At 31.0% G+C, this 15,967-nt stretch overlaps 1 protein-coding gene across 2 annotated transcripts; it reads right to left on the reverse strand.

The window, feature by feature from the left end:
* Positions 1–8,918: 8,918 nt before the first annotated feature.
* Positions 8,919–13,476, reverse strand: LOC114383727 (uncharacterized protein At2g39795, mitochondrial-like). 2 transcript variants are annotated; one of them, XM_028343461.1, is made up of 4 exons: positions 13,095–13,476; positions 12,675–13,006; positions 11,967–12,130; positions 8,919–11,286 (listed from the first exon to the last, which is right to left on the reverse strand). In XM_028343461.1, exons 1-3 carry the CDS (start codon positions 13,314–13,316, stop codon positions 11,971–11,973), a joined length of 714 nt encoding a protein of 237 aa, XP_028199262.1. In that variant the 5' UTR covers positions 13,317–13,476; the 3' UTR covers positions 8,919–11,286; positions 11,967–11,970. The 2 variants fall into 2 exon arrangements, with proteins under 2 accessions (XP_028199262.1, XP_028199261.1); XM_028343460.1 differs by lacking the exon at positions 8,919–11,286 and having other exon boundaries at positions 11,470–12,130; positions 13,095–13,412.
* Between the last annotated feature and the right edge of the window lie 2,491 nt (positions 13,477–15,967).

Here is a 15,967-nt window from a genome sequence, read left to right on the forward strand (position 1 = left end):
TGATTATGGAATTTTGTTGTTATTTAATCTAAATATCACCCATTTTTCAGCTGCAAACAATTGTAATTGGCCCGTCGATGGAATATCTCACGTAAGCACGCGGCTTATGGGTCCTTATGGTTACGCAGCTTATGGGCCCCTATGGTTACGCGGCTTATGGGCCCCTATGGTTACACAGGTACCATGCAACTTGCTTTCTCTCTTTTCTCAATCAACAATTTTCTCAATTTTTAATTTCAAATCATTATATATACTTCATCGTTAACAATTCAAGTTAGTAATAAAATAAGATTAGTACACAAGATCGATAATCATGAATACATGGGATTTGAGGATCTCTCTAAATATGGGTCATAACACATATTGGAAGATTATTTTAGTGATTATGTGGGGAATTCAGAATTATCCAAAAATCGTATTTAAATGTCAAACCAGACACTGTATTAAAAAACGGTTATTACATAATAACCGTCTTTGAATGTCGAACAAGACATTGCATTCAAAGACGGTTATTACATAATAACCATCTTTGAATGTCGAACCAGATGTAACAATCAAACACGATTATTATGTAATAACCGTATTTGAATGTCGAACCAAATGTAACATTCAAAGATGGTTATAATGTACTAACCGACTTTGAAGTTCGAACCAGACACTGCATTCAAAGACGGTTATTATCTAATAACCGTCTTTGAAAGTCGAATCAGACACTGCATTCAAAGACGGTTATTACATAATAACCCTCTTTGAATGTCAAAGTAGACAGAGCATTCAAAGACGGTTATTACATAATAACTGTCTTGAAATGTAGAACCAGACACTGCATTCAAAGACGGTTATTATGTAATAACCGTCTTTGAATGTCGAATCAGACACTACATTCAAAGACGGTTATTAGATAATAATCGTCTTTGAATGTCAAAGCAGACAGAGCATTCAAAGATGGTTATTACATAATAATCGTCTTGGAATGTAAAACCAGACGCTGCATTCAAAGACGGTTATTAAATAACCGTCTTTGAATTGTTCTAACTTTCAAAGACAGTTATTATAAAAATCGTCGTAAAAAGCAATTGCGTTTCAACGATGTTACAACGACGGTTTACAACCATCGTTAAAAGCACTTAATAACCGTCGTAAAAAGCCATTTTTCTAGTAGTGAATGATAACTTATTTTAAAGTGGACATATATATATATATATATATATATATATATATATATATATATATATATATAATATTTTATCTACTTTAATTACTTAAGCTAGGGAGTAGACACTAGTTAGTTTAGACTAAATTATAATTAAGATTTTTTTATAATATGTGAGCTTGATTATTTTATTTTTTATTTTTATAATTTTGATTTTCTTATTTTAAAAATTTATTATTTTGGTTTGATTTTTAATTTTTCATACTTTTATTTATTTATTTTATTAAATTATTTTCTTATGATATTTTGGTCAAATTTCAACATTTGGTGAGTTCAAGAACCATTACAATTTTGACTTTCATTTTTTTTATTTGCAAATATGGACAATAGTGTGAGTTATGATGCCTACTTCTCACACAACTCTTTTATTCTTTAGGTCACAAAGAAGCAAAGAGTGCCCAATCTGTTGGCAATCACTTGCTTTGAAAGATCCTGTTAGGTATATGTTCACTTGCAACACCTTTTCTCACTCCCTTTCAAATACTTGTTACAAGCTAGCCATTTATGGGTATCATTAGCAATTTTCAATTTTCATCAATTGCTTATTCTTTTGTAGCCAAGAGCTTGTAGCTGCAGTGGAAGATGAGAAATGCATGAGATCAAGAAACATTGCTAATTCTCGTGCCCCCCTTGGAATTATTTTTTTGTAGCCAAGAGCTTGTAGCTGCAATGAAAGCCACGTAATATTATTTAAGGGGAATTATCATAGTTTCATTCAATGATCAGAGGCAAATTATTTGCAGGATGATTCTTGCTCGGATGACTCTGCCAGGTATAAAAAGAATCATAGTTCTCATTCAAAGATTAATAAATTTATCATACATTAAAATTTATAATTAAATGATATTATAAAATTATTTTATTAATAACTTGTATTATAATTACTTTAAAAATACATTTAATATGATTTATAAATAGTTTATAATATAAATTATTTTACATTATGTTCTTAAATGATTAGTACATATTTATAAATAGATTAGTACATTATGTTTTTAAATTAGTTTATAGTATAAATTATTTTACGTTATCAGCAATGTATTCCAATTCCAAATGTATTGAACAAATTAAATTCGAGGATATTAATATTCTAAATACATATTTAGGCATATATGACGTGTACGTATCAGTTTCAGAGGCAAGCATGTGGTATTATATTTTAAACTAATATCTCGTTTTTTAAAATTTAGAATTAAATATAATTTTGGTTTTCTATTTTTTAAAATTCATAATTTTAGTCATCTTATTTTATAATAAAAATATTTAATATTCATATTTTTAGTCATCTTATTAAATTTGAGGATATTAATATTCATATTTTTCCAAGAAGGTTTCTCATTATAGTTTGCTTGCAGATACAATCAGAACAATTGAGGGTTACTCTGATATAATTGTTATGCGGCAACATCCAACTCAGGTATGTCTAAAATAGCCATCAATGCAGGGCTACTCTCATGAGAGAGTTTTATCAACAAAATAGTTATTTTCAGAGAGAATATCTAATTTTCTTTTCAGTTTTTCTTTATATTTTGAGTCATTCAATTTTGTTTTAGTCAACTAGAGATAAACCATTACTACTTTAATTGCTCCATGAAATTAGTTCAAGGAAATATAATTAGTAGCATAGGAGTAAACTTACTCGGTTTACTTGATCTTTTATTTTTTTAGCTTAACTACTGTTGTAGTTAGTTAGTTTAAAGGTCAAAATAGATCTAAGCTAGCCAGTACATATTTTTAGAACAAACCTATAATACTAGAATTAGTTTGTAAAAGTGACTCAAACGAATCAATCAACCATGTAAAGTTAGTAGGATGCAAATAATTAGTTACAAAAATATGAAGGACAAATTAAGTATTATTATTAATTTTTAATTATTGTACAGTTGGGTAACCCTGAAACATCTAATGCTGAGGACTGGATGGGTCTGGTTGATTATGCTTGGAGCCATGCTGTGATATCTGATGAACACTTGAACACTTTAAGGTGACCTTCTAAATTGAGATATTAGGTGTTGATTGGTATTCTCTCTAGTCTCTACAAAAAATTATGATATATAAAAAATCCATAAATAAAGTTATAAAATTCTTATTTTTATCCCATTCTTTCCATTCTAAAAAGTTATAAATATTAGCATTAATCATAGATTAAAATTATGATTTTTATTGTACATGTTGATGTTTTGTATAGTGTTTCAACCATTACTTATTATATACATGCCATGAACCTTAAAAATTGTATAATGGTCCTATGAGTATTATGTAATTAAATGATTTTATAATTGTTTAAATTATGTTTAGTATATAATTAAATCATTTTATAATTGTTAAAACTGTGTGTTGTAATTAAAACAAGAGCTTTTAAAGGATAAAAGAACACGTTGTAGAAAGTCAAACTCAAAATAGTCATTCCAAGACGATTATTGGAACAAACTTACTACGACGGTTCATATTTAACCGATTTAGAATGTTACACTTTCTAAGACGATTATTGAATAACCGTCTTAGATTTTGCATGTTGCGAATGACATTTTAAGACGGTTGTTGACATAATCGTCGCAAAAACTAATACTTACTAAGACATGTGTACAACAAAAACCGCCTTTGAAAAAGGAACATTCTTATATGGTTATTCAATAACCATCTTAGAAAATATCATTATTTACGACAGTTCGACAACCGTCTTTGTAAGCATAGTACCATATTACGACACTACGTTCTAAGACGGTTCAAAATCGTCTTAAAATGTCGTCTAGAGCCGACTTAAAAAAGGCTATTTGCAGTAGTAAAAATGTGTCAGAATTAGTGTGACTTGAGTTGAACCGAGATAGATCTTTGGTTGAACCAATGTGGATCTTTGATTAAACCACATGACACTATTTTTTTACAAAAAATTATGAACTTTTTTGTGCTATTTTTTGTAAACTTATGATTATTTTTAAAACATTGGATATTTGTTTGTGTTTGAAACTTATTTATGGACTTGTATTAACATGAATATTAGTTGTTATTTGGGATATTAGGTATTTTACAATGACAATAATTTTAAATTTAGAGTATTGAATGATTAAATTATGTTAATTACTTAGTTTTATTATTTTTATATTATATATATATATATATATATATATATATATATATATATATATATATATATATATATATATATATATATATATATATATATATATATATATATATATATCGGATCAAACCAATTCAAACAGAAAGACTCCAATTTGACCAAGTATTCCTTTTGTCTCTAATTATAAAAATCTTTTCAAAAATTTGATTATTCCGTTTTATAAAATTATTTCCTAATTTTTAGATGTATTAATATTTTTTTTCTACATACTCTTACTTAATTATTCTTTCTCTAAATATTAATGAGAATCAAATAGCTAATAAAAAAAAGTAATTTATTAATGATAACATAAATAATTGACAAATTTAATTTAATGTGATTGATTAAATTAATTTTTTCTTAAAAAAACATAAATTAATTAAAAAAAATCTTGTAATTTGAGACAAAAGAAATATCAATATCAATTCGATTACCGATTCTGTTCTTAAAACATTGAGTGCAGATGCATGAACCAGATACTCTTTATTTTATCTGCTCCTGTCCACACACGAAACTAACTTTTGGTGTTTTTAGTTCAATTTACAAGTGCACATGTTATTACATTCTTTCATTTTTTTTAATTTAATGTCTAACCAATTAAATGAAAACACTTGGTTTTGTCATGGATTCATACAGATGCCTTTTCGTTTGTACCATTTATATTTTTTTTTGTTCTCAACAAGATAATATTGACAAAATATATTACATATTATCAATAAAATAGTTTTATTTTATCAGTTAGTATATAAGATAATTTTTTTAATTTTTATGATTAATAATTATTTAAAAAATTATACTAACGATTATTTTTAATTGGTTGACTGCATGCGTAAAAAATTTACACTAAGGGTGTGTAAATATTAAAATCTATATTATAAGTTTATAGTTAAGAAAATAGGATTACAATTGACTGTATAAAAGTTTTACACCATTATCTATGGTGCGCCACATTTTATCTTAGACTAGATTATTTCTCACCTAACTCTCTCTCTCCAGTAACCTTTGTTGTCCACCACTATATGCCTCCATCGAAGGCAATATAATTTTAGACATTGTATCAATTTTATTTTACTTTTGTATTCTTTCAAACATTAGTTTCTCTCCAACCTATCATGGGGTCTTGTTGAATGGTCAACCAATAAATTTTGAAGAACAAGATAAGAAGAAAGGTACAAGCTCTCCAAGTTAAAAGGAGAAGGTAATTGAAGGGTATTATGGCACAATTCACTACACAAGGTCGCCTAAAGTTGCTCTTCAATGGGAAGAGTGTGTCTTCTATTTTGGAGCGCAAAGACTCTTTTCTCTAAAACTTCACATTAAACTCATAAGCGAAGAATAATCACTGACATTAGGGAGTTTCAGAAATTACCTAGTAAATCGAAGACGAACCGGTTATCAGTGAGTAAACCTAGCTCCTCCAATAGGTATTGCGATAGTGTAGATCTTAGGGTTGTTAGGTGCTGGAGTGCAAAAAACATAGTAGTTGCCGACATTCAGTTCCTCTCAGTTTTGCATGACGTTCTTTGAACCACAGAGAATCACTTGCTTCCATGCTTGTAATGCCATGTATGTGCTTCTTCAATGGTTGTTTTCAAAGACAGATACTTTACTCCTCTATCATCAAACTGATCATTTTTGTACTACACAAGGCACTGCTTGATCATGTGCATGGGAGGTCCATTGTCTCTGATGATGACCACACACGGTGGGCAACGACTAGGGTTGTTGGGAGAGAATAAGGTGAGGAATAATCTAGTGTGAAGGATCTAAAATATATAAAATGATGCACTATATAGGCTATGTGAGACTTGATGAGATCTTAGAATGTGAGTTTAGGCCTAACTCAACTCCAATAGCTAGTTCAAGAGGTGAGGATTGCTCCTCATTTATATTCTAATTTAACTTTATTTTTAATTGATATGGAACTTGAGTTTTCCAAACATGATGCATTACAACTTGCTCCTAGCTTTGAGTACTTATTTTGAGGAATAAGATTCTCAGTTTATTTATTTTATGAATTTACTTACTTTTTATATTATTTACCTCTCTTTGTTACATATTATGTTTGGACTCTCATCCATTACCCACGTTCCGGTTAAAATCCATGTCAAATTAAATTACAAAAAAATGTGAAGCTGCTCTCAATAACTTCACCTTTACTCACGTCTACAAGAATGTGGAACCAAACACATTGATTGGTTGATAGTAATTTTCACACACAACTTGTAAGAAAATAAGAACGAAATTAGCTCTTTTAAGAATTTACAATATCAACATGTTATTACCATTAAATTTAACTTAAATAATATCTTGTATTAAATTTAAGAAATATTATTGTGTTATTATCATTATTATATTTAAAGCAAATTAAATGTTATTTTTACATTAATTTGATTCACTAAAAGTATAATAATATCATTTTAGTTATATATATATATATATATATATATATATATATATATATATATATATATATATATATTATTCGATTGAGAACTGGTTATATATCTGATATTAATACTTCCTAAAAATCAGTGTGTCCTTAAATTGACACACAGCCATTCAACCGGTGGGTTAATAGGTTTCGCTTAATTAAAAAAAAAATTCAAAACAACTATGTTTTGGTTTTAAAAAAATATTATAACTTATGACACTAATTTTTACTTTTTATTATTACCAATTTATATACATTATCTTTTTTTTATTCAATATTATTATAATATTATATTAAAATATTAAAAAATATTTTTTATTAAAACCAATTTTTGATCCCAGTTTTACCCTATTGAGTCATTAATTCTTAAACCAATGCCTTTATTAGTTTGATGACCAATCCGATTTTAATAACATTGGTTTATATTAATTTCTCTTCAAGTTTGACATGCACACTCAGTATCTTTTTGTTATAGAAGCTGCGTTCGCATTCATGGAGAGGATATTAATGTTTTATTCACTCCCTTATAAAGGATGGTAAGTATAATGAAGCTAATTCTACAGGAATGTGAATTTAACTTTTCTCGTTTGTAGGTATATGAGGAAGCTCGTTATAAGTCATCCTAATTTTTTTTAAAAATGACTAAACATTATTGTTGATATATGATAATATAATACATATTTTTAAAAAGGAATGAAATATAATAAAATGTTTTCATTATTAGATAAAAATAAAATAAAGAAATAAAAATTCTAAAATGAAAGAAAAATTATAAAAATAATTATTTAAATGGAAACATATAACTTCTATGTCTATTAATCCAATACAATTAATTAAAATTTCACATTTAAATTGACTAATTTAAGCAATAATATTTTAAAAAAATATAAAATAATTGATGTAGGATAAGTTATATAGCTTAATAGAAAGTAGGTCTTGTATGTCTCATAAACTTATCTCACTCACAATTTATTATTATCATTAGTTTAAAGAAAATTTTACACACGATAAAAATCACGGATTCTTTTATTAAATAAATCGTTCTTCCACATGTGAACATAGTAGAATCTCACACCATTACGACAATCTTATGAGTTGAATGTTAGCTTATCTAAATCTATATTTATGCATAAAAAAATCAAAATCAAAATTTACAAGTAAAATAAAAACTCAATTTCTCCTTCATTTTCTTTTACTGCCGTGAGCTACTAGCCACACACTCTCCACTCTTCCTTCCATACTTGCTTGAGTAAGAAATACAACGTTCAAGGCTTAATAGATCAAGGACTGTTGTCTTTAATATATTTAAAAGTGGAAATCTTTTCTCTCAATTGTCAAGTGTTCCAAGATAGACTCTTACAAGTTATAACCACCACATAGGAAATGGCATTCTTTGTTTGAACAGAACATAAATTATTCTTGTGTGTGTTACTTCCTCGTATGCTAAATATTGATAGTTGTGGGCCTGTGGCACTACAAACAAGCCATTGTTATGAAACCATATAGAAACAAAAGGACTGCTATTAATAAAAGTAGTTCTCTAAAGCACTGCTACAATACCATCATAGTAAATTACATATAATTTGCAAATGATGCACATTATTATCTCAAAAAGCATCAGCCTCGGCCTCCAATAAAGACTTGTGTTGATTGTGTTGCATAGGGTTGACATTTGGGTCTTCAACGTAAGAATCCAAGTGATAAACAACTTGATCCATAATTTTGAGGTAACCATTAGGCACTAATGACTACGTCACTCTTCAATGTGTTTGTTAGCTTTTCTCTTTTCAGTTTGAAGACCCTTTTCTCTTTATGGATTGAAAGACATTTTCTTGAAAAGCATAGAAAATATTTCAGATTATTAATGTATTGACATGTTTGGATAAATTTATCTAGAAACACTTGTAACAAAATAAAATAAGAAAAAAAAAGTTTCTCCCTAAGATAAAATTAATTTTCCATTAGCTAACTAATTTGTAAATGTCCTTACATCTTTTAGAGAAATTATATGAAAAAAAATTCTATAAATTAATTAATGTTAGCTAATGAAATATCAATTTTAACTTATAGAAAAACTCATTTTATTTTTCTTCTTATTTTCTTCTCTGAAAAATTCTTCTAAATAAACTTACCCAAACAAATCCTAAAAGGCTACTATTGTTAGGAAGTCATGGATGGGAGCATTTATTGTTGTACTTCAAAATTGAATCTGTACATGGTTGGTATGACAAATTAACAGTTGAAACTTGCTGATACAGAAGTATTCTGAACACTTTTAAGCATCAATATGCATGCCACGCATTGGTAAGCAGCATGTATCTTATCGTTTTGAGGGGGTACACCATATAACGGCTTGTGAGAAAATATGCTTCCATTTGCAACATAAATATATGTATAATGATCTTTGTCTCCCTCAATTCATGCTCACACATCATAGCCAGGTACAAACCGGTAGTAAAATAAGTGTAAAATCCAAAATTCTGTGAAAATCAACTGGTAGTAAAATAAAACCAATCAAATCATCACTCACTCAAAACCAATAAAAAAAAATCTATTATTTTCTGGATCATTAAAAAGCCTTTTAGTAGAATGTGTGTTGCTAGCACTCTTCTAAACAAAATAGATGTTTGTCCAAGACTTACCAGTGGAGAAAACAACTTTTGCATAGCGTTTAGATTTCAAAGACATTGCTACCTTTCACATAGGAGAAAGTGAGAAAGAAACAACTAGTTTTGGAATCATCATCAATCAAGGTTCTTACTTGGTCAAGGTTTTTCCTCTTGATCAAGTTTCTTACTCTTCTTTCTTCCCTTGAAACTATTGTTTCCACTCAAGTTGTGGAAAGCCATAAAAGCATTTTTAATTTCACTGTTAGTCTGCTACCATAAACACTACAAAATGAGGTCACTGCTTCACCTTTCCTAAAAGTTATTTTTATTCATAAGAATCAAAGACAGTATCAGGGAGTTTACAATAATTCACGCACCCTGCTCAACTAACTGAGTTAGACCCTCCTGACTTCCCTAAATTTTTCCTTATGTAACATTTTGTTGTTTTTCTCATATAATAGAATTTGAAAGTTCAGGTATTTATGTTCTGATAGCACAGAACCATAATGTCATTGAAGAGCACCACCAACATAACAAGCACAGATAAAAAGATGCCAAAAAATTAAAAGCTTAAACAATGGCTAATCTCATCAATTTCAAACCATGGTCAAATGAGTTGCTGTCTTTTCTCACCACCACTCTCCAAAACCACTCTGCTCCAAACCCTTTTGCCTTGTCAAACACCTATCCAAAGCTTTTCAGGTCTTTTAAGTGAAATGGCTACACATTTGAAATTCTGGTTCGTGAGAAGAATCTCAATTTTAGCTAGGAATTTCCTATTTCCATTTAGAAAGGATACAATGAGTGATGAACCTTGACAATTGGTTCTTCAACAGCTTAATTACGAGTTATGGTGAAGCTTGGTTGATCAAATAGTCTGACCATTGGTGTTTTACCATTAGTTGTTACACTCAACATTAGTTAATAGTTAGTCTATATTGCTTAGAAGGGATCCATCCAATATGGCAAGAGGTGTGTACGGTGAAATGCTCTGCATTTTCCAAAATGAAGACATTGGAGTCTCTCTCATACAAAGCACATTGTAAATTTTTCAAACTCTAAAGTAGATGTTCTCGACAGAACATCTTGGGGTATGCTTTCAGGAGATTTCATCATACAAAGCACACATCTCTCATCTATTGCCCTAAAAGCTAAAGAATCACCAGATGATTTTAAAAATGAAGGTGGTGAAATTGATGAACTTTCCATCATAACCAGAAGCTTAAACAAGATGTAAGGCAAAAGGGAAATCACTACACCAGTAATGCATTCAGGTATCGCACTCAAGATAGTGCTTCTGAAAGAAAGTGTTATTGGAAAAATTAAAACACTGGTCTTCTAGACAGAGCTGCTTTAGAAAAGCATTATCCAAGTTTAAGCATTACATATGCTTTCTTTGGAAAGTGCTCTGCTTGAATTGTTGTCATTTAAAAAAAAAAGTTACACAAATAGGCACCAATGCACGACACTTGCTTAAAAAAGCGCTATCTAGTTTCTTTATTAACATAACGTTATGATAGGAAAGTGCTACCTGACCTCTCCTTCAAACAGTGCTTTATATGGAAAATGAAGAGTTATGAAAACACATGTTAAACAATATCCCAACATATCACAGGATTCAGCTTCAAACTATAAATCACACCTAATGATAAATGTTCTCACTGTTTTATGTATAAAAATTTCGACCTAACCTAACACCAATACATCAAGCAATTACATGTCCTACCAAAATGGGATGCTACAAGATGCAGAAAATGCCAAGAATTTAAATAATGTCAAGTGGACACAGCCCAATCTGAAGTTAGCAACCACTTCCATCACAAATCATCCTTCATTCCACAAATTAGCAAACTTAGAAAAAGCATCGCTTATTTTAGGCCTCACACGTGCACAAAGACTGGCACAAAACCTAAAAGATATGTTATAACCAATAACAACACATTATATGCTTGTCAATCACCAAATAAAGCACAATAAAGAATGCAAAACAGATTATGAATACAGAACATAAATGCAAGGGCATAAACAAATAGGTTATCACTCCTGAGGATAGGAGACATTAAGCTTAGGTCTTACCTTACTCATAACAACATGTCAAATGAAAGCTCTTCAATTATGACACTAATTTACAGTGTATTTAGCATCACTAGTACAACCACTTCTAAACCTAAAATACAAATTCACAATTTAATTCTTGTTGCTAAATTTTCTGATAATTTTCTAAATTTTGTCCACTAAAAGCTCCAAAAATATGTACAATCTTAGTTTATTTTACATGATTGTAACAAAGGAAACTGATGCAAACATTACAAATCCAATGAATTCCTACATTAGCAAAACTTGGAAGTGTTTACATCAATTCTTAGTTTCAAGATTTACCTGTCAACTTTTGAAAAGACTTATCATTGTTCATCATTCATTCATCATATAACCTCAAAAGGAAATAGAGCCTCTATTATTTCCTACCCTTGCCTCCTAATGCACAGCATTCTTAAGGTGCATTCCAATCAAATATATTAATTCATACCAAATGCTAATGTCAAAACTTAGTGTTCACATCAATTCCTAGTAGTCAAATGCCAAGCATACCAATCTATCTTTCCATAAAAGACTTGAGACTATCCATCCACCGCAGAAGTTCAATTCTATCCTTGTTCATCATGTATTCATGCAAGAAAATTGCAAGCTCATTATTCACTCCCCTCACATCCAAGTACTCGTAAAACGTCTCCTGAACCTTAGCCTTCAAGTCCCTGAAATCAAAAACCAAAACACAAGAATCACTAGCAAACCAACTTCAAGTAACCAAATAACTTCAAAGCATCTAGGTCTTTCACACAAGTTCTCCTCATTAATTCAAAGTCACATAACAGACAGAGGTTTTAAAATACGGTTCCCAACCGCAACTGTGGCTGCAACATCAAGGCTTATGTGCCTCCACCAAGGTTTTTAAACAACAGTTTGTGACCACGATTTTGGCTACAAAGACAAGGATTTTTTGCTCTCGCCAACCACATCACAACCACAATTGTGGCCACCCCATTTGTCTACAATTTCCCGCAATATTACGGATCACAAAAAAACCACAACTGCAACCACAATTTAATTTAAAGCCTTGGCTTCCACGACCACATTGCAACGTCAACCACGCCCCATTTGTCTGAAATGTCGAGAATCACCACAAAACAATGACCGCAATTTAAAACCTCAGTAACGGACACATGACACACTAAACACAAAAACTTTGGCCAGTGAACCAATAAACAAAATCAAAACAGTTAATGCCATTTTCCAAACCTGAAATCAGGTCCAACGTAAGGCCTAGCCGCCATCCGGCTGCGTCTTAACATGTAAACTTTCTCAACATTCAAACAATCCGGCCACGCCGAGCACACAAACTCCAACTCACTGTCACCTTCTTCCCCTTTTGCTATATCTACAATTAAACTAAGGTGAAGACGCAAATTCACCCCAGAACTATCATCTCCACACGCCGGAACATGCTCACACCCATCAAACATGGTAGCCTCAATTTTAATATCCTCACATTCACCAAATTTCCCTTTAATCGTGACCACTTGCTCCCCACGTAGCTCTTCAACCGTAAACGAATTGAATTTAGTCTCAGGCTGCAAACATTACCAATAAAAATTAAAACTTTAATTCTAATGAAAACATGGATTAGATGTAATAGAATGAAATAAGATTAGTGTTAACCTGGTGTGGAGGAGCGTATTCTTCTTGGTACTCGATTTCGTTTCGGAGAATTCGTATGATGTTGGAATCGAAGGGCGATTTGGTCGCGGGTTCTGGTTTTGGTTCTGCTGCGTAGGTTCTGGCTCCGACACGCGTGGTGGCAGCGTGTGGGCTTAACGGTCTCGAGGTTCGAATGAGCGATGCAGAAGCTCTTTGGAGCGTTCGAATGAGAGAAGAAGTCATTGTGATTCGGATTTCGGAATAGCTGGAAAATTGCGGAAAGGTTTTAAACTTTGAAGCTTCGGCTTCTTCAATTCCTAAGATGAACTAAACGGCGTCAAGGGAACTGTGTAGTGTGAGTAGTCTGCTATACGACGTGCGTTTCGTCTTCTGTTTTTGGCGAAGTATTTCGGTTTTTTTGTTTCGGCCTTTTGGACATTGTTCTGATGTTTTGAAGAGGGAATTGTCACTTTTACCCCTTAATTAGAAAACATACCCCCATTCCTCTTTTATAATCTTTATTACCCAAAACATCCTTTTATGTATATAAAAACGCACGATATCCATGCCTCCACAGGGTGACTTGTTGCTTTCACATATTTTATAGGCGATAAAATAATGTAATACATATTCAATTTACTAAGGTTGTTGATGTTAAAAGAATCATTTTCTAATGGAATCAATATTTATGTGGTGAGTATATAGTTTACAAAAGTTTAAATTATATTATTATGTGGTCAGGATGAACATGACAATAAGATAAAAACTTTTTAGTAAGATTAAATATGATATGAAATTGTATATAAAAAACATGATACCATATAAAATATGAGTAACCATAGAGTTCAAATTTAGTATATTACAAGCAATATCAAAAGACAAATAAAATAAATTATTTTATATATAATAATATAATGTTATATGATAAATTGATGTGATAAAGACATGTAAATGAATCAAAGTATTTTTTAATTTAGAAAATAAAATTAAAACCAAAAAATAAAATAATTAAAACACTAAAAAGTATTTTAATTTAATCTAAATCTATAATTATTTAAAACGGAAAAAAATATATAAATGATAATTATGAATAAGCATGATAATGAGGCGAGCAAGGATGGATATATTCTTCATCCTTTTTTTCATCCCCACTCTCGATCTTACCCTTACTCTCTGTCGGGTAAATTTTGTACTCACCCCATCTTCATTCGAAGTTGAATATATTTGTCATGTTGCTATAATTGTCTACTAATTTTAAATTTAATGTTAATTTTAGATGTCATTAAATTAAATAAGCCATAAAAATACAATGATTCATAACATTATTCAATATACCTAGAATTATGTTTTCCTTGTTGTAATAAAGGGGTGTAAAAACAAGCAAAATAAACATGATTTTATTTTATTCAATATACACATAATGGTGTTTTTCTTACATATGTTTTACACTTGTATATTGCAACAACAAAAAGGTGATTTTATGTATATTCAATAAATAAAATTGCATTTTCGTTGAGACCATTGTTCAGCAATATACACAATATTCATTCCACTCTCACAACCACAACAGCTGCATGATCCATCTTGCACAACAACAATGGCCTCCACCTGCATCAACGACATTGAAATCTCGCCAGAAACCACCAAATAGGGCCAAATAGAAATGAAAAAAATTAAAAGAAAAGGGAACAAAAAGGGAATTAGAGAAATCCCTTTGTTGTTGCAACAACTGTTCATCACCACTAAAGGCAATTTTCGGTGGTGGTGCCACTCCCTATTTTCTTTCTTCATTTTCTTTTCCATCTCTTCCTTGTTTTCCTTTTTTTTTTTTTTGTCAGAGATAGTTTTCGTGACCTTCCTCAACCTTCCTTTCTCCCTCCCTTGACAAACCTCAATCACATGGATTTTCAGGATTTGTTCACTCGGCAAGGGAAAAGAAGGGCGTGTAAGGATTTGGTGAGTGGGCAAAAAACACATTTCATACAATGTGTGTAGTGAGAATAACAAAGAGTGTAGTAAGAATAGAAACACCCTTAAGTTGAGGATCTTTTCACTTCTATCGACATCTGAAAGGTTGGGGTTGTAGACCTCCTCATAGGTGTCAGCGGTGACCTAAAAGTAACGGCTGAAGCGTGAAGGAATGAGAGAAAAGAAATATAAAGGAATATGTATGATAATAGTATGCAACTGAAAGAATTCAAGGGCTATTAAATGTGGTGCATGGTGGATGACCTACCGAGGTAGTCCATGCTAAAATTGGTCGAATACATAATAATAGAAAATACATCCATAAAAGAGTTATATTGTGGTCATCATAAGTCAATCTCACCAATACAAACAAAAGATGAATTCTAACTATCCTCCCAGTCATAGATACAAAATATGAATCCTAACAGAGCATTTCCTAAGCCTAGACTGTCTTCTAGCATATCTATATAGCCCATCGTTGCATAAGTATCCAACTTCCTCGCCAAATGAATCCTCGAAGATGTAGGTCTCCTATTGCTCAAACCGTGTGTGAGTATGAGGGGTATCTAACATTGGTTAGTATCCAGGCGAGCGATCATAATCCTCTGACACAGGTGAGTACTAAGGTTTAGAAGTATCAGCTACTAGTAATGAAGATTGGAATTATGTAGATTTGTTGTCGTCGATCTCCTCTGGGTCCTCTGGGAGTGGTGACATAGGTGGATATAAGAAGTCCTCTGCATGCGTCATCTACATCTATGTCCTTATCTACAGCCGAAATGTCGTGATTTATGTGAACCCACCTAGGAGGTGTTAGACTTGAGAACTAAATAAGTACAAAGAAAACTACGGGCAATATCAAGACTCCTATAGTACCGATGATAGACATTGTACTGTAATCTAACTACGAAGGCCTCCTTATCATG

The sequence above is a fragment of the Glycine soja genome, chromosome 14 (genome assembly GCF_004193775.1).
Source record: "Glycine soja cultivar W05 chromosome 14, ASM419377v2, whole genome shotgun sequence".
NCBI classification, from domain to species: domain Eukaryota; kingdom Viridiplantae; phylum Streptophyta; class Magnoliopsida; order Fabales; family Fabaceae; genus Glycine; species Glycine soja.

Coding starts and splice junctions, on each gene's coding strand:
- LOC114383727 (XM_028343461.1), bottom strand. CDS start 13,316: ATGACTTCTTCTCTCATTCGAACGCTCCAAAGAGCTTCTGCATCGCTC. Junction 13,007..13,094: donor AATACGCTCCTCCACACCAG/GTTAACACTAAT, acceptor TAATGTTTGCAG/CCTGAGACTAAATTCAATTC. Junction 12,131..12,674: donor TACGTTGGACCTGATTTCAG/GTTTGGAAAATG, acceptor TTTTGATTTCAG/GGACTTGAAGGCTAAGGTTC.